The sequence below is a fragment of the Lepisosteus platostomus genome, chromosome 13 (assembly GCF_059453375.1).
Source record: "Lepisosteus platostomus isolate fLepPlt1 chromosome 13, fLepPlt1.hap1, whole genome shotgun sequence".
NCBI lineage: Eukaryota > Metazoa > Chordata > Actinopteri > Semionotiformes > Lepisosteidae > Lepisosteus > Lepisosteus platostomus.
In genome coordinates, this window is record NC_142623.1 from 40,297,971 (window position 1) to 40,322,971 (window position 25,001).

General features: G+C 36.8%; 1 protein-coding gene across 2 annotated transcripts; it reads right to left on the reverse strand.

Annotated features, from left to right (window-relative positions):
• Positions 1-26: 26 nt before the first annotated feature.
• cdhr2 (cadherin related family member 2) lies at positions 27-25,001 on the reverse strand. 2 transcript variants are annotated; one of them, XM_088604628.1, is made up of 32 exons: positions 24,831-25,001; positions 22,742-22,810; positions 22,167-22,238; positions 20,869-21,008; positions 20,448-20,504; positions 20,249-20,338; positions 18,821-18,910; positions 18,580-18,696; positions 17,358-17,501; positions 16,706-16,781; positions 16,323-16,441; positions 15,941-16,174; positions 15,419-15,574; positions 14,567-14,731; positions 13,648-13,709; positions 13,090-13,339; positions 12,418-12,657; positions 12,116-12,185; positions 10,668-11,270; positions 10,339-10,410; positions 9,562-9,611; positions 8,792-8,943; positions 8,314-8,416; positions 7,704-7,792; positions 6,967-7,035; positions 6,283-6,360; positions 6,069-6,129; positions 5,221-5,342; positions 3,877-3,990; positions 2,856-2,939; positions 2,348-2,411; positions 27-2,055 (listed from the first exon to the last, which is right to left on the reverse strand). In XM_088604628.1, exons 2-32 carry the CDS (start codon positions 22,785-22,787, stop codon positions 1,912-1,914), a joined length of 3,933 nt encoding a protein of 1,310 aa, XP_088460754.1. In that variant the 5' UTR covers positions 22,788-22,810; positions 24,831-25,001; the 3' UTR covers positions 27-1,911. The 2 variants fall into 2 exon arrangements, with proteins under 2 accessions (XP_088460754.1, XP_088460755.1); XM_088604629.1 differs by lacking the exons at positions 27-2,055; positions 2,348-2,411 and adding an exon at positions 2,062-2,307 and having other exon boundaries at positions 24,831-25,000.

The window sequence follows — 25,001 nt, forward strand, 5'->3', positions numbered from 1 at the left end:
AGAAAACTGGTGGCTTCTTTGAATGGTACAGGTTAAATTAATATCTTTATGTTGTTCATTTATGAAGCAGAGTAAGTATACTGTATACATGCTGATGTTGATACTAATGAATCACAAACATACAGACAACATGGAGAAGAAATGATTCTGTTACAGTAAAACAACATTCCTAACATAGATATATAATACAACAAAAGAACGTAGGTTTCAAAGGAAAACTACATGTGACTGCTTCATTTTTACACCTCTACAGTACACTTGCAACAATGCATTAGCATTTTAGAGTGATTTTATTAAACAAGGACATTATGTGCATGTTGGTACCTTTCATTACTGGGACAGCATGATTTAGAAAAAAGTATTTTTTACTAAAGAAAGAATGCACTTAGCATACATTCATTAAGATACACCAATGCCCAAGATATTTTCTTCTGTATTTCTATTTTTAACATATTTTTGATTTGACACACTTCAGCCACTGCCAGTAATAGGATTAACTATCATGCAATGCAGAGTTGATGCTGAAATCTTAAAGAGTAATCCCTGAGGTTTAAAACTCCATTTGCCTGTCCTTTGTCAGTGCCAGCAGCATTTCTAATACTTCCCTTTACCACTACGCATTTAAAAAACTGAATTCCTAATGGTTTCCCTTTAGACTGAGTGCAGACCTATAAAACATATCCCTCTATACCTGTCCATTACTATTGATACCCTCTTGCTTTATCAACCAGAAATTCCATCTAAACAGAATTTAATCTTGAACTATTCAAGAGACACCAATTATAAACACATAAAAGATTCATGTAAAGATATAAACTATCTTTGGAAGTGAGAACTGCATAATACATTCATTATAGGACTGGAACAGTTTCTACAATTGGAGAAAAAAACGGATTCTCAAATGTATTTGCATATGCGCACCTACTGTATGCCTACTGTATGTGGTAAAAAAAAAAGTTAAAAATAAAAATGGGAAATTTGATTTATTCAAGAGTTCCAAATTCCGAAACAGCATGATTTTCCTTTCATTAAGTAAAACACACAGTACACACTTTGCAAATTGGTCACAAGTTTTGTTTTTTCCTGAAGGCCTACCACCCGTTGATAGTGAGTGTTTGTGAACTGTACTCACAGAGCACAATGAAATACTTCAGTCTTAGGTTATTGTCAGAACATGGAGAATTCTGAGCAACGTGTTATGCTTTCTCACATGATGGATGTACAAGTCAGGGACACGTAGTGAACCGTAAAGAGGCACAACAACTGGGTACTGCACAGTATATTTTACATGTGCCTTGTATTACATCTACATCAGCATAAATACATTAAGGTACATAAATATATATATAATAAGACATTTAATTGAGATCAATACTTGTCAGTTGCTGCACATTATTGGCATACGATTATTTGTAGCAGATTTGTCAGCTGGAGCAGATTAACACATTTTCCCTGCAGTTTCTTTTTCACATCAGAGCTGAGGATAATTGTACAACTGCAGTTCGAGGCCAATCGGAGTTGTCATGCCACTGATGACCAAAGCAAAGCTTTGAACAACGAAGAACTGTAAGATAGGGTTCAGCTTTTATCTTCTTATAAAAAAAGACAAAGAAGAAAACTTGTTGTTTTTTTTTTCAGACCGTCTACCTGACAAAAGGAAAAAAATGTCATTCAAATAGAAATCAAGAAACAATTTGCCTTTTTTTTTTCCGTTGCGTACGCTGGTGTGACATGAAAGGCTTCGTTTTGGACACAATTGTCTTTCAAACGTGATTTCTCAGAGGCAGCTTTTCAATCGAGTTTTAATCAAAATAATGGAGGGGTGGGGGGGTAATTGCAAAGTGTGAAGACGTGCCCCAACATTCTGGTTCATTCTTTGCGATGCATCACCGGCTACTGGCTTTCTCTCTCTCACAGATCTGTGGTGTCCAGAGAGGGGTTTGTGAAAGTGTGAGTCTCCCCGTTGTCCTTCTTTCTGTGCTGAGCCAGGGCAGCTCCAAGAGGCTCAATGTAATGAGGCTCGTTAGGGTTCTCTTCGTCTTCTTCTTGGATCATCTGGCCGGAAACAATGGTATACCTCACCGTCAGTATAACATAAAGGCAAGCAAATATGACAGCTGCAGTCTGCCCTTTTAGTTTTCGTTTTCTAAGCAGCGCCCAAATATTGTTAAACGTTCTGCATCCCCACATCCAAACCACAATTGATAAGCAGCGTGCCTATACTTTTTCTTCTCAGGCAAGGCCAAGACTAATTTAGAACTTTAAAGTCCGCGGCGTTCGTTTTCTAGGGCTTCTAGCTTAGATTCGCTGTGAACAAAGAGAGATGTTTTAAAAATTACTGAGTTACCATCATGTGCATATTCTCTTTCTCGCTCATATTAATGTCAAGGTTTTCATCCAAGGAGTCGAGACTGAAAAGAAAACAAGTGGTAGAAGAGTAAGAAAACTGTCCCACCTACAGAACAGAAGGATGCACTATTAGTAAGTTTAAGGGAAATACATTGGCTTTGTCTAACACTTGCATCATAATGAAAATGGCTTGAAATGACTTAAAATGGTAAGAAACATGGATAAGATTTATCAAATTCTATCATTTCAACTGAGCTATGTATCTCATGGAATTGTTACTAGACAAATGCTTGTTACAATATATGTTTAGTGTTAAAACAACATAAAAAACGTACATTTTAATTCAGTTTTCTAATTCACAATTTATACAACAAATCAATGTTAGGGCTGAATGACCAATCCAGATTTAAATACATAAAATATGTTAAAGGTTCAGTAAAATAAATTAAAAAAACAAGTCAACTAGGAAAACGTATGAAAAGGAACAGACAAAATGACCTCTTTACCTCACTCTGTCAATATTTGAGCCTTCTTCATCAAACCCTAAATCTGTAGCTGAATCAATGTTCAAATTTAGCACTGGATTAGCCCTAAAACAAAGTAAATGAACAGAACACATTAATTTAAACAACTCATTTCTTAACTACATCACAACTTTTGAGTTCAGTTCAAAATGAATTCTGCATTGAAAACCCTACCAGTTGAAATAGTCAAAGTCATGACAGCTAAATGGTTCATATATTAATGTAAGATTTAGGAATAGGAGGGGAAGTTGTTACCAAATCCACAATAAGAAGATAATTAATGTCAAAAAGAAGGAGATAGTTAATGTCAAAAACTAAACTAAAAAAAATTCGAATATGTTGAGAGAAAACATCTGATTTTATTTTCTTCAGATGATCCAGTAAACATCCATTTCCTAACAGCTTTATCCAATGCAGGGTCACAGAGGAGCTGGGGCCTATCCTGTCTAGCAATGGGAGCAAGGCAGGATACACCCTGGATGGGATGCCAGTCCATCACTAGTCACCCACAAACACAGTTATGACACACACACACTCAAGTCGGGGCCAATAGTCTAGACTCAGTGATCTTCAAAAGCAAGATCACTCATTTACTCAATGAGAAATATTCTGTACACTCACATCCACCATGAAGTGGAGTAACAGCTAATCCATCACATATACCAATCAAATCTAATTTGCTCTTTGTCAATTTCCTCGTCATTAAAATCATTGGTTCCTCATGGACAAATCCATGAAGCTAAAATGCCTTTTTATTGAACTGGTAAGCCCAGACTGGTCAGGTTTACCAGTTAGCTTTAAACCCAATGAGTAAAACCCGAGTAGAATATCGCCGTTTTTCTGCAAAGAGAAGGAGATGCTTTGAGTGGAAAGACTAGAGCAATGAAAAATGTCCAAGAAGTTTCTGTCTCCCTCTCCCTGTACAAGCGCAGACTCACTCACACACACAGACACACATACAGAACCATGTGCAGAGGAAAAGAGTTTTACAGCTCAAACTCACCCTTCCATGGTGTATTTGTTAGTCCCTGGGACCACTTGCCCAGTGTGACGGTTGTCTGCTCCCATAAATGCTGCTGATTTCACGGCGTTGGCTGCCTTCAGTTTTCTTTTATAGCTGTGAGGACCAATAAGAGCCATCACACTTGGTATACTGCTCTGTCTTAAAAACACAACTTTGAAACTGCAGCACAACAGCTGAAGTGTACGAAAGGGTAGGTATGAGGTGCACATTATGCTCACTCGTATCCCACTGAAGAAAATAAATATTAAGACTTTTTTTACTGTTGCATGTACTGTATACAAATCCCCTCAGTTTTGGTGGCATGAAATGTGTTTGTTTTAGCTTGAAAACCTACAGTCATTTTTATAGAATACAGTACATAGTGAACCATGTTTTTCATTACTCCCTCAATTTGACTCCAGAAACTCTGTTTTACTAAAAAACCTGCTTTGATTTTTGTGATTAATATGCCAGCTTTCTCTTCAGCCCTCCCCCACACTCTGCTTCTCTCAATCTCAGGCAACACAGCTTTCAAAAGGAAAAAGGGATTTTTTAGAATTTTTTTCTAGTTGCTAGTTACCATAGTGATGCAAAAGGCTTAGTTCTACCTTCAGCAATGAACAGCATGGTAGCTTTGTGTTAATGCTCACACTGAAATGTTGAATGCCAACTTATATTTTTATGTAAAAGGCAATACAATGTGTAGAATGTTAAATATGTAGAATGCTGTTTTAATGGATTGTACAAGTTTATACCATAGGGAGGGAAAAGTAACTAAGTCCTATAATGTCTTGCAACCAAACGCAGATGTGCCAGGGTTTTGTGAAAGGTTTCATGTAAAACACATTCTCAAAGTGGGAACTAAAGGTTTAAGGAGCTTTATAAGAATAAATGCATCACTTTCAAGAATGTGATGAGGGAACAGTAAAAACCAAACACCTTTGACAAACCTGGGCCTAGCTTGAGTTTTGACAATAATGAATCCAAACTCTTACTTTGTGAAATTCAGTTAGTGTGCTTGTTGAGGTCACTCATCCTGTTTCTTTGACACCATACTAAGTGAAAATAAAAACGTGTATTTTCCAAACGGCTGCTATGCGGGATATTGCTACTCACAGCAATAGACAATCAGTTTAACTACAGCAGCTACGGACAGTAAGGCAACTATGTACCTTGTGACCCAGCTTGTTTTTATTATTTTGTATTCACAAGTCATCTGGTACATCTTCCTCCCACCTACAATACATGTTGATATCGGCCACGTGCCTTCAAGCCTGTCACACGAAAGCAGGTCACCCCCAAGGAGAGAGCAAGGCAAGGCTCTCACTTCGTTTAGGATCTTACCTCCTCTGAGTGCAGACAAGTGTCGTGATCATGATAACTAGCAGGATGACGAAGCCAGCCGCCAAGCCAGCCACAGCATAGTACACAGGATCGATCTCTTTACTTTCCTTCTCTCCTGATTCCTTAAAAAGTAAATACAGTGTGTACAGTGCATGTAATAAACATACAGTATATAAAAGAAAGCCCTTTTCTAAAAAGACAGCTATCAGTAGTTTCAAATGGATGAACAAAGGGTGAAATTCTCTGTTTATTAGAAGGTCAATTCAATCCATGAACAGTTCGCACACCATCTATGAACTGTCTATGAACAGTCCATGAACAGTTATGTGAAAGATTTCACATCGTAGGTATATGAAAGCATCTGACAAAACAATTTGTTTCTGAATGTAAAGTATCTTTGAGGATTAACCTGGAAATGCCAGGAATTTTGAAAACCACTGTAACACGTACTCATCTGCAGGTTTGTGGGATTTTCTCCTGATTTTCGCCTATGAACACACAACCGTTTTTGTAGAGCCACCACTGTTGAGCAGCAAAGCTTTACAACGGGTCAGGTTCGTCACGCACTCCTGACCATTTATAAAACTTAACATATAAAAACGAACAGGAAAATAAAAAAGTGATTTTTTTTCACTTAGACAAAACAATAATACTATAAACAAACATATACTGTATATATTATAATGCAGCATGCATTATAATGAGCCTTGTTTCATGTACATCCTTTAATTTAATTTTTGGTACTAGAAACAGCAATAAAAAAGGCTACATGTCCTTTTTATTACAGGACAATTAAAGCACTACAACAGCTTCGGTTGCAGTGTCCACTAATGCTGTACTGTACTTACAATGTACTGGAGGCCATATCTGTAGAGCACGTCCACCGCTGTCCTATCTTCCTGAAGAATCCTTCACACAAGCAACAAAAAACATTGAACATTAAGGAAGAATATGAAGACTAAATGCAAAAATAGAAACAAAACATCGGTTTCCTAAATTAAACTTTAGGAGTATCTAATGTTTTAGAACTTCATATAAGGAAAATCAAACTTTAAAACTTACGTGATAATGTTGCTAGGATCAATAGCACTGCCATTTGGATACACAAAATATGCCACTAAAACAGTGAATTCTGAAGCCCTGCCAAAAAATTCCAAATGGATTCAGTCAGATTTTATTTCTTAAAAATTAATAACCATGATTTATGTGGTTGATCTGTATAACTTAATTTTTCTGAAAAAAAAACGTATATTAAATGTCTTAACAATCCTCTAGAAAGCTAGACATCTTTGTAATTGTCAAGTATTACTTCTATTAAAAGACCACCTACAAAGTCCCAAATATATATATATTTATTTAAAACTGTATGGTACTAAATCTTAACATTATATAATAAATTATTTGCATTGAATGATTTTACTCAATGGAGCATCTTAAATATTCATGTCAGAATCAGATTCGAGCAAGTGTTCATAAAATTCCAGCTGCTGATACATTTCTATTTATTTCTGCAATAACAGAATATACAGTACATGAATATATTTGAAACAAATTCAACTGCTTGTGGCGTCAACAAAAAAATTACAATCGATACCCTTGTTATCTGAGATCCTGCTTTTACTTTAGGAAGCAATCATGAAACTCAAAGTGTGCACAATCTTTACTGTGCTAGATTAGGAAATGAAGTATAACATAAATGTCTTTAATTCTCCCTAGCGTGATATATTTGCAGCAATACACACTCACCTTTGTGCCTGTTCTTTTGATTCAATTTTTACAATATGAACTGTTGCTTTTGTAGCTGAAACCATTACCCTGGAAGTAGAAAAACACCTTAAATATAATAGCAATGCACAATATGGAACTTGAGATTTTGTTAACTTGTAAAGTAGATCATGAAAATCCCCCTATGCATAGTCTGAATTGTGCATGACAGTGAAATTATCCAAGCTTGTTCTCACTGTGGAGGAAAAATAACACATGAAATTTAAGCACAAACAAGGCCACTGTGTCACTGTACATAAATAGGAGAGCTCATGACCAGTTAAGGAATACAGTGTCACTTACATCTAGATGCTACTGATTCAAAGTAAGGTGCAATTCAGAGTTTAAAATCTTATACAACTTTTTAGAGTATTAACATGTAATAAAGAAACTTGATTAATGCATAGCTGATTATAGACATCAACAGTGCTGCCACTAGAGTTTGGTCTAAACAAAAAAGGCACCCATCCTAGAATTATCAATATCGATAACTGCGAAGGAGCCCTATTAATACAGTTTTTTCTTTCACCACCAGAGGGCTCTACCTATCACCTCATCTGTGAGACCTCTAAATGTTTCGGAAATGTCAATAAGGCCTAACGCAAGAGTTCAGGAACATCCAGAGAAGTAAGTCAACCTATTTGGAAATACAGTGGATGTGGATTGCTTGTGCAATTTCATTAAGAAGCAGATACTACCGCTAAAAAAATCACTCGTACCCTTTAATTGTGTCAATGTTCGCATCAATTTCTTGTATTGATGACCTAAACTCCAACTGAACACGGAATGAACTGTCAACTGTGTACACCTGTAAAACAAAAATTAGACACCGAAACCCAATCAAAAAGACAAAAAATATTTTTGGCTGCAAAATCTTTTCATTCTGTGCAATCTTAAAACAAACAAGACCAAAGCAAATCACACAAAAATTTGGTAGGTGGCTAGTTAATATAGTCAGCAGTTCAACATATGAATCAAATGTATTTACTGTAGTCAAAAACATGCATAGTCCATAATAATCATAACTGATATACTGTGCTAAATCGACTTGTCAGTATCCTCCAAATATGTATTAGAGATCTTAAAGACATCTGAGAGGACATTAGAGGAAGGCCTGTCCTCTGTATAGTAGAAATGAAATCATACTGATTCAATTATGTCATTAACCCTGTTTCTGTATGTATTTGAACCATGGATTCAGTTTTGGCGATGTTTACACTTTTAAAATATTTGCAATATTTAGATAGGAATATATGCATATATGAATTTACACCACTGGACATAGAAAATGTCACATCACAGAGTATATTATCAAAGCAAGGGACCTACGTCCAACTGAATGGAAGTGTTGAGGGATGGGACTCCTTTGTCTTTGGCCCCTACGGTTACTAAGTATCGTCCTTTTAAGTTAGTGTTCAAGGTGTTTGAAGTCCTAGAAACAAAATGTAATAGAGATTAAATCCCTGCTATAAAAGATTACAGAAAAATAAAACATGAATTTGCGGTGTTTAACTGGTGATGTAATGTTTTTGCTTTTGTGCTCTGAGAAACATGGCAATACCAAAATGTTAGAGAAGGGCAATTGGTTTACAACATAGAAGTGCTCAGGAATTAACACACCAATCTGTGAATCCAAGAAAATTAAATCATACTTTTCATGGTGAAGGTAAGAGTTCATGGCTGGTTCTGCTCTTAAATGACAGCAGTAATGCTGGTTAGTTGGTACACAAAGGTAATAAAAGGTTATAAATGAAAGCCTGTTTAGCCAATTTGGCAGTTAACTGATTCTGTACATCAACAAATTTACCTTATGATCCCAGCATAGTCTTCACTTTCTTTCACTGTGTCTGCATAGAAAAGATTGCTCATGGTTTCTTTATCCCCATTGCTGTGAATGAACTCCACTGTCAGAACGTCAAACACAATGACTTTGTTTTCTCCAGAGTCCCGATCTTTTGCCTGTTGAAACATTGGTACATACAACAGTAGCAGAGAGTGGATAGTTTTTAAACTAGAGAAACAAAAAATAATTTGCATCTCTTTGATTATAAGGTGCAAGTGAGCTCACTTATAGAGAAAAGCCCGTTCACAGTTTAGGCTTTTTACGCATTTTTCAAAGTTTGTCGATAATTAATAGTAGTTAAAAAATAAAATAGTAGTTGAAAGTGATTATTAAAAATTTAAGTGAAACTGTGTAATGGAAGATCAGGAACTAAGGTAAGGTACATGTGCAAACCTCAATTGTCAAGTAAAATCCTCAAATCAAACTAATAGATTCAGTTTTGTCTTTATTTATGGAAGAATTATGTTAATGTGCAGTCTTTGCTTTCTTATCTATCAAAACTGCATGACTAAGGGTGAGGAAAAGCAACCAAAAATTGAAATACTTTTTAGTAAATGTGAGTATACAGTATAATTGTTGCCTTTTCCCAAAACATTCTGAAAAACTATAGCAGGCTTTTGTAATTTTGTGCAGGGCTATGAAAAGGAAATACATTTTTAACAAAACTCTGTTACTCTGTCAATTCTGTTACTGTAACAAAGGTTTAAACTAAATTTTAACAATAAACAACTTACAGTGACTCTGCCGACTTCGCTGTCCTTGGCAGCAAGTTCTGGAACCACAACTGAAAGAGGACAAATATAAAACGTTATTTTCTAAAAGATGGGTCTTACAATCCAGGGATTAAAACCATTTAAGACACCGTTATTTCCTGACATTTTACTCTCCCATCTTGAGATGGTGTTTTGCGGTTTCTGACATCACTCTTAAGCGGTTCTCCTCTTATCTTAATAATTGCTGACAGTTTTTTTCTCTTGGGGGTTTCAGTTCTGAAGATTTTTTGGTTAAGTCTGATGTTCCTCTAGGCTTGATACTCCTATTCAGCGTTTATATGTTCCCACTTGATCAGTTATTGAAATCACATGATCTGAGTGATCTGAATTTCTCCGCTAATGATACTCCAATCTATATCCATTGAAGTGGCCGTACTGCGCTCTTTAGTTGCATCTCTGACATAAAAACCTAAAACTGTTCTTTATATAATGCAAGATAAAGGAGCTAAAAGAGGACAAAGGTCTGGATTTCATCTTATCTTTGTGAGGGGTAATCAAGTGCTGTAAGGAAATTCAGTAAGTGCCTAAATACTTTACCTTCTGTATTTTCAGTCATTTTCTTTATATTATTATACAGTACATTTATGTATGTTTCATGTATATTTTCATTAACTGAAGTTAAAAATAGTTAAATAAGTGGGATGATATAGCGAGGAAATTTCAAAAGATGTTTTGGAATAGAAAGTCAGAGTTAGAATAATGAGACATGACAAAAAGGGGAAAAAAATTGAAATATACCAAACAGCGTCTCCGATGAAGTAAACTGAGGAGCATTGTCATTGATGTCAATAATGTGGATTTTCAGTATTCCTGCAATAAATAACAAAGTTTTATTGATGTGCATGTTAAAAAGATGGATCCAATTCTTGTCTTCTTAGTCGGCCGTTATAATTTATGCTACCAAGATTTTTTTACACAATGTAAATGACTAAATCTTTGCAGCAATTTGATTTATAATACTAAACAAGGTTGAGATGGGTCCACGTAGGTTCACTTATTAAAAACAAACCCCAAGCCCTCTGAAACAACAGAACAAGAACGAGAACTCTTCCATCAATTCCCATTACCTGGGCTGCTGTGATTCACGCCTTTCTCTGTTAAGATATCCACCACCTGGATTTCCATCTGCACTTCATGGCACTGCTCATAGTCAATCACAGAATCATTATTCACCAACAGGGAGCCGCTCGGCTCCAGCCGGAACCAGTCCTTTTCACAGTCGTCTGCCGAGACGTTCAAATTGCACAGGCACTTCACGGAGAGAAGGTGATAAACCAGCGAGTGCTTGGTGTCCTCATCGGTGCCGGTGATGTTCCTCACCACTCCCAGGCCAGTCGTATTCTCTTTTACACCCAAGTCTTTGAGGGATCCATCTTCAAACGTTGGTGGTTTATCATTTACATCCAATACTTTCACTTTCACTCTGGCACGGTCTTCCTGCAGACCAAGGTCTGTCGCCTCAACGGTAAGAGTGTAATTCTTCACTGCTTCGAAATTTAACTCAACGTCGGGGTCCACTGTGATATTTCCCCTGTAACGCTTGAGATCTTTGTCATAGAACGTGCGAATGATGAAATTTCCAAAGCTCCCATCAGTGATGCTGAATGAGATGCGGTTGTGAATTTCTGTTTGGTCAGCGTCCTGAGCAAACACCAAACCTACAAACGCACCTATGAAAGGAAAGGATAAACATAGAAGACAAAGATCTCCAAGTATCTCCAAAATATTCTCCAAACATTCTGGTTTATTCAACTGATCTGACTGAACCAGCAATCAGTAGCTATATCACCCTGTACCTCACAACTGGCAGCCCACAGAAGCTCAGCAGGTGTGAGCCTGGTCAGTACCTGGATGAGAGACTCCTGGGAAAGCTAAGGCTGCTGCTGGGAGAGGTGTTAGTGGAACCAGTAGGGGGCGCTCACCCTGCAGCCTGTGTGGGCCCTAATGCCCCAGTATAGTGCTGGAAACAAAAATCACTGTCCTACAGTTGAGACATAAAACTGAGGTCCTGACTCTCCATGGTCATTAAAAATCCCAGGGCATTTCTTGAAAAAAGTCGGGGTGTTACCCCAGCATCCTGGCCAAGTTTCCCTCTTGTCTTTACCAATCATAGCCTCCTAATAATCCCTGCCTATTAATTTTTCTTCATTAATCTGTTGTCTTTCCCACTGATAGCTGATGTGTGCTTCCTCTCATCATGCGGGTGGCAACAACACATTGGTGAAGGGGAGTCTACCCATTACCTGTAACAACTCTTTGAGTAGAGTGTCCAGAAAAGCACTATGTTAGGGTAAGGGATTATTGTATTGTTGTTGTTATTGATCAGTTTAAATACACCACAATTTCTGTTGAACAATACAATTGTACAGCATTCAGCACTTTTTCAGCATCTTTTAAGTGTTAAAAAATAGTTTCTGCAGTTTACTGAAATTATACAATGATAGTCTAAGCTGAATTATTGATATTAAAGGAAATAGAACAGCAAGAAGGAAAAATATCATCCAGACTAACTTACCTTTCTCAGTTTCGTTTACTGAGAAATCATACGTATCTGGTGCAAACACTGGTTTGTTGTCATTGATATCCTAGGGAGAAAATATATTTACACATTTAACTTAAATAAGCATTTTCATTTGCTTACTGGAAATTAGATGAGAAGTTTTATCAAACGTTTATGTTGTTACACAACTACAGTACATATTTCTACCGCAGTACGATGCTCTCATGAAGCAGATCCATAATAAAGCTGGCCATACGGATTGCTGCCTGGCTGCAAATGCGTTACTCTTATGTGGCTGTTGAACAGGAAGGCTTTACCTCAACATTGATGGTTACATTCACTGAGGAAGACATAGATGGGAACCCTAAATCGTAAGCTGTCACGATCAGTTTTATTGCCCCGTTCAATGAGGGGTCAATGGCTTCCCTATCCAAAGGGCCGTTGTTTTCCAGCATGCCTGTTTTTTCGTTGATGGTGAAGTTGTCACTGAATTCGCTCGGTTCTATTCTATAGCGGATCTCACTGTTGTTAGTCCCTGGCTCATCCTTATCAAAAGCCTAAAGATAAAACACAAAAAAAATTAAGTTACCTTGAGAGGCAATAAATTCCATGCAAAAGGTTTCCTGTTAAGCACCATCACTCCTTTGCATTATATATCATGACACTAGGACTATCGTCAGAAAATAAACATTTATGACAGGCAGTCCTGTTTTGACTATGACTCTAGTACACCCTGCTACAGAGGAGTAATATTCTAATCAAGTTAAACATTATTCAGGATAAAATCTGCCCATTTTCAGTGTATCTTATTTTGGGAGCTTTTTTGTTCAGGTTTTCTAAAGATTCCAATTAAAGCTTGAATCTGTAGCACAAAGATGTTTGCTGATTACCATACTGATTTTTTTTTTCATTTCTACAAAGAATCTATAATTACATTTTTTTGTGATCCAAGGTAGGTATTATTTGGAAAAGTAACAGCAATTATTGACCTGGATTTGAAGTTGTAAGTGTCCATCCTTTCCCTCCTCCACAAAGTCAATGTAATAATCCCTGGCCATCTCTGGTGTTTCGTCATTCTCATCTATGAGGGTGATCTCCAGCACTGCAGTTCCTGTGTTGTTCGCGGTATCAATTGCTTGCAAAGTGGCAAAATAAATAGGACGTGTTTCCCTGTCGAGCAGCGTGGAATTCTTCACAAAAATGGTGCCGCTTTCTTTCCCAACTTCAAAATAAGGCAATCTGAAAAAACGGGAGATGGTTACTGGTACACTGAATTACCACAGCTCTTTGGTATATCGCATGTGTTTGCAGTATCTGAAAGCAGTATGCATGAGAATCACTTTATAGGTATAAGAGCAACCGATAGCTGCCATTTCAGCATTTTGAATAATACTCCCTTTATAAAATTCTAAATTTTTCACCCTGACAAAACACAGATAGTAAGTATTCAATTTAAAGACAGTACTCACAGCACTTCCACATTCTTCTAACGAACCATATTATTACACAATTTTGTGCAATATTTTGTTGCACTAGATCGAACTTACATGCTTTCTGGTAGGAGCCTGTAGGTAATCTTGCCCTCGTCTGCTGTGTCTGGATCTGAAGCCTGTAAAAAGAAAGAAAGACATTTGAAACAGAAGAATTAATTATCATTTCTCAGCACACAAATATCTCTACAGGAAATGTACAATAACACAACAGGCTGTGCCTTTTTGATTATTAGCTTCCCTGTTTTCAAAATCCCATGATCGTCTGACGACAGGCTATTTACTGTTTTACTCCATTTTAATACATTTTCTTTTTTCTGTTGTTGCAGTTCCTGCAGGAGGCACTATAACCTTCAACACTGTCAGACTACAGAAGCTAATCTAGACTAGACCATGTGATTGGGTGTCAAAGTACAGATGGAAAGCCATGAGAAAAGGCAATGATCCTCCCTCTGGACCACAAGATCGATAGCTCCTGCCCACACTGTGGGGGTTTAACATCCCATGTCACATTTTGCAGGAGCAAGAGGCACCTGAGTTATTCACAGTAACAAGGCATTAATCTAAATGCATATAAAGACCTCCTATTTTAATGGACTGAACATGTATTTTCCTGTTCAGTCTCTGTTCTCTTTTCACTAGAGGAGACGTTATACCTAATAGAAACTTTAATTCCATCATGACTCAGGCATGATGTTTGCAGACAAACTTACCAGGATAAGTGTACAATGCACAGCCATGTCATAAAATTCCCCAAATAGCTTTGAGAACAATTTTTATACTGTAGTTCATCAGCAGCTTCTGCTGAACTCCCATCTGACCAAAGTCATTAATGAACCAGATAGTCATACTGATAGGAACACTGAGTTCAATTCACAGCCCTTAATATCCCAATTAATATAATGGAAGATATCAAATTAAACGACTCTACATTACTGCATTTCTTTCTATGGCTTCAGTCAAATTATGAACTCACCGTTATGGTCATCAGAGCTTTTCCATTTGGACTATTTTCATTCACTTGCAGCTGATAGGTTTCTTGTTTAAACTCTGGCCTGTTATCATTCATGTCGATAAGAGCAATAGTCACTGTGGCGGTGGAGCAATAGTAAGTCTCGTTTGCGACGTCACTGGCAACAATCTGAAAATATACATTTCAATTGGCTCCTGAGGCACACAGGCTGAATCAAAACCATTAAAGTATCACCACACATACAGGGTGACTTCCAGATAATTTTCCAAAACCACTACTAAAAAAGTTTCCTCCATTCAACTTCCACGTCCATCTAAACTTTTACAAATCTTTGCCAAGCTGGTAGCGAATATTACACTGGGGTATAAAGCTTGGAAAATCAACCAAATAGATGCAATTGCTTTAAAAGTCCTTTAAAAAACCTAAATATACATGCATACTTTTTTTGTAGTTCTTTAGAAGTCTGCTCAGGCTTTTTCTACAAAATACATAGAAGCAAAGTGGACAAAATACTTTACTAAAATTGGAAATACTCAAATAAACATTTTCCTTTCTTGAATTTTGTTGGGCTTTATATTCATAGCAACACACATGCTGTGGGAAAACAGCAAAGAATTATCTGACTTGTGGAATCAACTTTTTATATGCATGACCAAAAGAAAATTTCAAAAGAATCAGCTGATGGTGTTCTGCAGCATCTGCAATCACTGCAGGGAGTATCTTGAAAGCCAGTCTTATCTCAAAGCCCTTCAGATAAAAAGGGATAATTCTGACACTGGATGACACTCTGGGCCTCTAACTTAATCTGCTTAAAACCATAGTTACATGTGGGAACATCAAATCACACTCACATACCTCCACTCTCATCATGGTTTTGCTCTCGTAGTTGACTGCACTAGGGCTCTTGACCAGAATCTGAACCTGGGCACTGCTCATGGCAGTGGTGGGTGAGACGGAAAATGCATCTTTGTCCTCTCCCTCCAGGCGCAAGTTGAATTTGGCATTGTTTCCCTAAAAGATACGAGATTGAAGAGTAATTGCACAGACCTGATACTGTCATCGTAAGTGCCAAAAAGCTGTTACAGATTGGACAACCACAATTCTGGGCATTAAAATGAGTTCTATGACTTTCTAATTATAATCTGGGTTGTGCTTTTCTTTGTAAATCGCAATACTACAACTCACTGTAATCAAATGTATCAAATTATCAAGTTTACAGGCTCTACAAGTTCTACAATTTCCATTACTGGGAATGACATTTCTTTTCAAATTATGCCAAAAAAACATGTAAAATAATCACGCACGATCTGATCCCAGTTTATTATGATGTATTGCAAGTATATGTTCCGAAATTAAAAAAAAAAAGAAAAACCTGACCTCATCCTGGTCCCGGACAGTAATGGTCATGTTGGCGACAGGGACACCTCCAGAGGCATGCTCTTGTATGTCACCAGTGAAACTGTTTGCTACAGAGCTGTCACTGAAGTCACATTCGCTCTCCATGCAGTTGTAAAACTTGGGCTTGTTGTCATTGATGTCCAGAATCTTGATGATGACTTCTGCAGATGTCATAGCATTTTGCCCATGAATGTTAGGGTTTTCCTCTTCGGCCTGAAATACACACGATTGGTATAAACTTGCTGAAATTTCCAACAATCTGCTGGAAATATTATTCAGGCAGGTGTTTATGGTTTAACCCATGTATTAGCTGTCGATCTTACAAGCTTCACTTACAGAGCCAGGCATATGCATGACTTACCATGACCTGCAGATTGACAGTAGCAGTTATGTTCAATAATGCTTCCCTATCAATTTCACCCTTCACAGTTATAACACCATTGTTTCTGTCAATGTCAAACAATCCAGGGGCATTGGTCTCTGTAAAACCAATAGGGTAGAATCTCATTATCACATTTTCTGTACCATTGGCTTAACACTTCCTAACAATTTCTGAGTTTGAAATTTTTATCTGGTTTTTATGTGGTTTTCTTCCAGTGCTGTTTTTATTACCAACTCAGCCAATTGATCTGCACTTCCCCTAATTTTTGTCCTACATTTCATCTTCATTACACGCTTGTTAAATCATGAAAATCATGTCCTCAGTTTTGGATCACAGTCAAAAATGAAAAACAAAACACTTACCCTTAATGCTATAAAAGATTTTGTCTTTGATTCCTCTGTCACCATCCACAGCTTGTACTTTAAACACTGAGGTGCCCTAAAATGTAACAAACAAAAAGACTGTTATATAAAAAGTACCAATGGACATGTGAAAGCACTGTCCCTAATCTGTGATGACTGTGCAAAAAACCCTTCATGTCATATCTGCCATAACGCACACAGAGCAAAATAAAAGATCCTCATCACAAATTAACCACCGTGTACTTTTTGAGATTTTCATTTAAACATAAACACCTGCTAGTTGCATCTAACTATATAGCAAAGGTAAATCAATTAATACAAACAGGAGAGAAAACATTAACTATAAATATGTCTGTGTTATTAGTAAGACCCAAAGAATATTTTTTAAAGCAAGTTGTGGGTAGGTCCCATGAAATGATAAAGAACTGTAAATTTAGTTGAATTGCATTTTCCTAGAAATCTCTAAAAGAGAAAGATTTTTTCTTTCTTTCATTGTTCTTCAGTTAAGCAGTTGTTACATGAAATCAAAGAACTACAGAGATGCTCACAAATGTCACTTTGTCACCCTTTACCCTTCTAATAACCAGTAAGTTAAGCAGAAAGAATCTGATATTTCCTGTTGATATCGAGTTTCATATGAGTAGATACTCACCACAGGAGTGTGTTCCTTCACAGAGGTCTGATAAGGCAGGTTTAAGAAGTCTGGATCCAGATCAGCGACATCCTCAATGGTAATGAAGGCAAATGCACTGGTGCTCTGAACAACAGCCTGACCATAAAGTTCACCTCCGCCATCCTTTTTAATACAAATAAAAAATATTAATAGTGTTGGAAAAGCATTTTTAAGATAACACTGTACGGCTACACAGGCCAAAGTGTAAATGAGGAATCATTTTTATTTCCTTTATTTTTATGGTTTCAATATGGAGGCTTAAATTTAATTAATAAATTATCAATCCATCCCTGCTTGTTTTCAGAGCTGTTGTGTATGGAAGGGGTTTTGGTCAACTAAGATGAAAGTAGGCCCCTCATCCTGGCCTGCAGAAATTAGTCTGAATGGAAGCACTACAGCGTCATAGACGCATTTCTATGATCAAATTCATACTATTTTATCATATTGAAGAAACACTGTATTTGCACCTTGATAGAGTTCTTACAAAACTTAATTTTATACTTGTGATCCTGACATTCTTTCCATTTGAGCTCTCAGTTACTTCATTGAACTATTAATTTTTTTTTAATTGTATACCCAATTATAGCTTTTGTGTTCATGAGGAGACCTTGAAGTATTTTAAAACGTCAACAGTCTCAGAAGTAAAACTAATCTAAAAATGTAAACTAGTAAGCAATGACAGGTGAAGAACAGCTCAATTAACACAATACCAACAGTTGGGAGAGAATTGTTTGGCCAGCGGCGTGATAAACAGCTGGACCCTATGCGGAGCGTTAAGTTCCGATCCGAGAGCAGACTATCCGATAAGGGCAGAGCAGAAGGCTAAATCCCAAATTCTAGGCTGAGGTCGAGAATCCAGAAAATCGTGGAACGAGTAAACTGAGCTGGCAGCAAGCCGACAAGTCAGGGACTCTAATACCGAGCGTGGAAAAGTGAGACGAGAGGGTTTAAATAGCGGAGAGCTGAGACGTGATTGGAAAATGAGGTAATTAGTGAGGACACATGTGGAATGTGTTTGTGACATCAATCATTTGATATCAAAGATATCTTGGCCAACATGGCTTGGACTGTAAAGCCCAGCACAATGACCAAAATATGCATGGGTGATAATATCTAGATTTATTTAGTTACATTTGGCAGACTTAGAAATTACAGTAGTTTTCATTCAATTGACTGGCACGATAATTCTTTCTGACCTTACCGATGCATTAATTGTTAGCTGATAGAAAGTACTTTTGTTGGCATAGTTCAAAAATCCATTCAGTAGGACTTCACCAGATCTGTTCATTTTAAACAGAGATGAATCATCCGGCACAACCTATGGGAAAAAACAGTAAAAAGAATTTAAAATATTATATACTCATACATACAGTAAAAGATATAGAAGCTTACAGGTTGGCAAATTTTAATGATGGGATTTCATTATTTAATCACATCCATACCTCATCAATACTGTAGCTCACGACACCTGCCAGCCCACTGTCTTCATCTGTGGCTGTGACTTTAAATAATATCGTACCTAATGCTGTATTCTGGGCAAGAGAAAAAGAAAGAAAATTTTCACTCTGTTTTTTTTTACCCAACATGCTGAAAAATAATAACATTCCACTGAAATGGTATTTCTACATAAACCTTCTGAATAAAAATCTAAGTACTGTATAATACTTGTAGCAGAAATGCTTATTAATAACCCACAGAATTAGGTGTTGACATGGATTTTCAGTGAGGTCCCTTCTTTGGTCTTAGCCACAGAATAGGCTGTTCATCCTTGTGTGCTGGTCTGCAGGGAAGATGAGCTGGTTTGATAAGGAGCATCTCTCAGGACAGTGATATGACTCAGAACAGTGCTTCCCATGACGGAATCCCACTGCTCACACCTGAATGCCTAGCAGAGAGCTATAGGCGCATCTGGATGATGGTCTTAAAAGCTATGACCAACCAAGCAGGGACCTATAGGGCAGGAAGACTCACTCCACCAGGTGACTGCTTGGCCATTCACCAACCATATTTTCCCCAGTTACAAAGCATTGCACATCCCATCTATCACTTCTCTCCACTGAACCACGTTGGCTGCCTGACACCATCAACAAGTTAATGGTTAATATTGTTGCCTAAAGGCTAGGGACCGAAACCTTTTTCCAGGACGCTGAGCTGGAAAGGAGCCTGTACATACAGAATTCTGTCCAAGGTCTAGCCTGCAACTGTACAGTATGCCCACTTGATCACTGAAACACTGGCTGACACTCTTGAATACTTCAATATTCAGAAGAAGCTGCTATATTGGAAGCAAACCAAGTTTTTCTCCCATTAGTGACTTTCCCTGATCAAGCAATCACCCTTCATAACAAATCCTTGTTCAGCTCAAAGCTAACCAGCGGATCCCAGGGGATTTATATTAAACGCAAGGTTGCAGCAGAACTCGCTCTCTCCCTAACATAACCAACTGTGCACCAGAACGGATTGGCAAGTGTAATAAGCTCTAAAAAAAGTTTCTTTAACAGAATGGCTTTTGACATATTTATAGCCACATTTGCATTAACTGAATTTTATTACTTGAGCTCCAGAGGACTTTTAGCCACTTATAATTTAGAACCACTTGAAAGAGTTTAGAAGCCTGCTTTAAGTTGTGATTTGATTGCTAGAAATCAAGGGTTTTAACAACTTACAATACTATGATCATTTTTTTTTTATCTTGCACCCATTCAACAAATTCTAAACAAAAAAAACAAACAATTTAAAGCAATTAATAGCAAGGGGAAAGTATAGGATGAAAATCAGATTTTTTGGTATCACCCTAAAGTCAGAACTCTCAGCTCAGACTGTCAATGTTCATGTTTATTATTATTAAACCATTAAGCCTTATTACTCACCTCAGGGACTTTTACATTATATGGTGCCCCAGTAAATATTGGTCGATTATCATTGGCATCTAGCAAAATGATACTGGCATGCTTTTTGGCCTGTTCAGGGAATCAAAATTGTAAAAACACAAAGATTAAAAAATTGTTATATAAAATCTATACTTTTAATTACAACATACAATATACATTAGATATATGAAATACTTACAGGTTCATCATTATAACCATCAGAAACGGTTATATCTATGCCAAATGTTTCCTTGTCCTAAAAAAAATTATCAATCATTGAATTTTTATTGGGATCCAATATGTTACTCACAATTGTATAACATCATAATTACAAACATATCAGCATGTGAAAAAATAATTTCCTGTACAAAATAATAGATTCTATACTGTACGATAAGAGTACAGAAAAATTTGCTTGAAACACACAATTATTCATTATGTACACATGAAATCATGAATGGCCTACAACATCATAAAAAAATATTGCTCTACTCTTTAATAACAGAACAAAAAAGCAACACATAATGATGATAAAGAAGGGAAATGCTTTTTATAATATTACACCGTGCATATCAATAGATCTGTAATAAGTAGCACTAGTCAACATTTGTAGCACTTACTTCTCTGTCCAGGGAAGACTTCACTTTTACATCTCCTGTCTTTTGATTGACCGCAAAGTAATATGAATTATCTCCAATAATTGAGTATGTTAAATCGCTACTATCCACATCTGTCGCACAAATCGTGAAAGCATATTCGCCTGTTATACAAAAGAAAACAAATTCCAAAATTTCCCATTGAACCGAAACTTCACATAGCTTGATTACTTGCCCCACTACATTTTTGCAATACGCAACCATTGAAAAACATTGAAGAATATCAATCATTCGTAACAACACCTTCATTTCAATTTTCATTTCAGTTCACAGCAATTGCAATTGGAAGCACAAGATTAAAGGATTGAAGTATCCTCATATCTGCACCCAGTTTCAGTGACATCACCCATTATATAGACATTAACAAGCTCCGGGTCTCAGTTTCCAGTAAGCCAGAAAAAGCAATACTCTGTCTGCTACTATAAAAGGGCTAACAGTATCAGAGTGCATTACACCGACATCATCCCCCTTCATCGCTATACAGCATTCGTGACCCTGCACCAGTGGACCTGCCCTTTGGTGTTGTGATTCTCACCTAGGGGGTGCAGACCAGCCACTTAGCCACTACGTCTATGAAAACACACAAATCCTAGAGCATTCAAATCCCTTCCAGTTGGAGACTGATCTTCGGGTGGAGCACATTTGAAGTCCAGCAGGTATTTGGAGTTCTGTCTGGGTCAGCAGTTTGAATTCAGGATCTAACAGCACTGAATGACCGGGGGCGGTAGGATGTTATCATCACAGCCTCCTCTTAATCTATCAAGGGTAATACTGTGCATGTCAAATTCTGTCATCTTTACCTGTTGTCATATTCAGTGACTTTCTTCTTATTGTTGATTGACAAGCTGAAACTGCATTTTGCAGTAATAAATAATGCAGGGGGTAACAGAACACACTGAATAAATCTCCCAAGTCTGTTCATGATGTTATAGGCTCTGGGTTTTTAATACGCTCATAGAGACTTGAGTGTATTAGAAAATCTTACCAGTATGTTAAGCAACAGCCAATAAATGACTGATACAATATAAACGATAAACACACGTATATATGAGTGTATTATTTATTATATCAGTCACTTGTTGGTTGTTGCAAAACGCACTGATTTAGCAACTAGCTGTTGCTAAACATCTTACCAATATTTACACAATAGTTATTCTAATTGTATAAGAACATTTAGTGTATCTAAAGAGCTGATGTTGGCATTTGGTTTGACTCCAAAGCTAGTTTATCTGCTTAAAGATAATAATAGAAAATAAACACACCTATACGCAGATCCTCCCGTAATATTATGACACTCATGTTGGAACAGAAAGTTGGAAGAAGATTTCCGGAGACTAAGAAAAAAGAAAAAGTGACACGTAAACAGACGATATGGTGTATTTGCAAGCGCTTTTCATTTCGATCTTAAACTGATATACATTTCTGTTATTAAATAAAGATCAACTGAATGTTTTTGCACTCCTTATTGTTATCAAAACACATATTTATAATGTTGTCCTGTTCCTTTTCAAGGTATCCTCATTGGCTATAACATTTACTTTCTGCTGAGATTATAAAGCATCCCACTAACTGTTTCAGCAGGAACTGAAAAAAAATTGATGAAAACAGAACAGAAAGATTGTCACCCCATTACTTGTCCACACCAAATTTCCTTTCCATCTCTTGAAGGTACAGAAGCATTTTGCAGACATTGAACTGATGAACCTTTAAAAATGATGCAGCCAATGTCTACATTAAGAAGGCCAAGCTGTTATCTTTCTGAAACCTGTTGGCATGCCAGGGATCTTTAAGGACACCAAAGGCAGGGGTCGGAGGAGAGTACACTACATCAACTTACCACTGGCAAAGAAACAGGGCAGGGTGAGCAGTACAAGGCTCATCATCTTTATGGTTTCTGCCAGGAAGACTGCAAGCACACAACACAACAGGAACTGTTGTTAGAAACGAGGTAAAGCATCCACATAAATAAAGCTTTGGGAGAGTGTTACATATGTTTGCCTTGTACGTGTACTCTAAAATTAGAGACAGTGGCTGGACTGAAATGAATTAAAGCTCTAAGTTACATTTAAATCCCTTCCATCTCCATCTCCAGGTTTACTCAACAAAATTAATCTTTTAAGTGTAACAGAGGGAAACCCCCTACAACCTGTTGCAGGAACCACAGGCACAGAAACGCAATAGTGGTTCCTCACCTATTTACTGCAGATTGTAAACAGCACAGTGTTAGACGTTTTTCAAAGTAAGGGTAAAACAATTGTATTCCTTTATAAATGTTCATTGGAAAAGCATCAAGTTTAAGTTGACATTTTTTGCTTTCTCAATGCCAAGAAACTGACTGCTGCGCTATACTGTACAAGGAACATGTTCAAAATCTTAAAAAGCCTGGCAATCAACCACCCACAATTTCTTGATTTCAAAATGATGGTTTTAAACCTTTACCAACGTCATACACTGATTTCAGAATTTAAGAACTGAAGACCCATTTTGTACTGAGGAAGGATCACTCACAGACTGATGACAGAACAACATTGTCTTGTGTACAGACTGCAGAATTTTAGCACTAAAGGATTGAGATATGGTTTATAATTATTTATAATTATGACTATATACTGTATACCTCTTTTGTATATAGTCCTTCTATTGCTTAAAAATATATTATTTTTTCCATATTAAGAACACCCAACCTCCCATCTCGATTGACTATAGTTCATTATTTGAAGATAACAATTTTCCTTTTTACTACATTTGTCCTACAGAGTCTTTTACAGAGACTTATCTTTTATTCATTCATTTAGAATTGCATCAGGTACACCAAATTCCTTTACAAAATACCAGGAAAGAGAAACCCCAAGTAGTAACCTTTCCAACGGAAGAAAGGTTCAATAAAAACTACAAAAAGCAAGCACAAAACAATTCATAAGAGATGCTAGGAAATAAGATGTTTAAATACTGGATTTTTAACAGGTTCTCACAACCACCTACAGTATATGCCATGACCTTGTGATGGCCTTAGTAATTGCTACTGCTTAAATACAAAAGGAGGGAGAAACCACGTTTTCAGTACCAGTGGTTTTAAGGATCTAGTTTAAAAATATGCTGGTGCTAATTCCACTTCACTTGTCACTCTGATGCTGGGTGATCCCATTGAGCAATTAACAGATTTGCTGGTGTGTTAATTAACAAATCCCATTAGACTGGAAAATATAGTGGCACCTTAAGGCAAAGCACAATGTCTAAGGTTTTGTCTGTTTTCACTAGATTTAGGGTTGTTGCTGTTATCAAGAATGAGATCGTGCAATTTTTAATAGTGTGAAAGTGAATCCTACAAATTAGTTGCGTGTTTTGAAGAATATATTGTATATTCTTATAGCTTTTCTCAGATTTCTATCGTCTACGGTACACTACTATGCAATCATTAAAACGTTTCCTTGATTTTTTTGTAAGTTATTAATTGAGTGAGAAAAGGTGTGAGCTTTTCCTTTTACTCAGAACAAAATTTGGACTTCAAAGTCCTCTCCCAACCCTCTGGTTCATACCGATTTCTCATCTCTTCTTCTTTCCAAGAAAGTAATATTGATCATCACTAATGTATTCAATTGGAAACAGATACTGGACTGAGAAGAATGAGAACTTTAGAAATCTTTGACAAAACAATAGATATCATATCATATTTAATTAGAATCTGTTGTATTGGATTAAATGATTTATTAAACGATATTGTATTCCTGATATCTGTAATATGGAGACCAAATATGTAGGTAGTTAGTTGATATCATACTCATAATTTATTTAAAAATTTAAATGTACAAAACAATATAACAATAAAGAAAAATTTAAAAAGCTTTGCATTACAAACCTAAGAGCAGGTAGACCGAATAAAACTTTTTTTTGTAAAACATCATAAGTATACAAAAGCTTGAATTTACCTTGGACGACAACTCCTCTCAATGTCACTTCTTGGGTGTGTTCCTCTCAATGTAGGGAAAGAAGACTGAAACAGACCTTTGCCTTCTTTAAAAGTAATTAACAGCTTTGGAGATTATGGACGCCTGGCTGTAAATGTGAATCATTTACAGTGAGTGGTACTGCCTTGTCTC

What these genes read in the sequence shown, in the direction of transcription:
- cdhr2 (XM_088604628.1), bottom strand. Translation starts at nt 22,787, where the DNA reads ATGATGAGCCTTGTACTGCTCACCCTGCCCTGTTTCTTTGCCAGTG. An exon ending in CTGTCAATCTGCAGGTCATG is followed by an intron (nt 16,175 to 16,322) that starts GTAAGTCATGCA and finishes TGTGTATTTCAG; the next exon opens with GCCGAAGAGGAAAACCCTAA. An exon ending in AACAAATACACCATGGAAGG is followed by an intron (nt 2,940 to 3,876) that starts GTGAGTTTGAGC and finishes ACTTTGTTTTAG; the next exon opens with GGCTAATCCAGTGCTAAATT.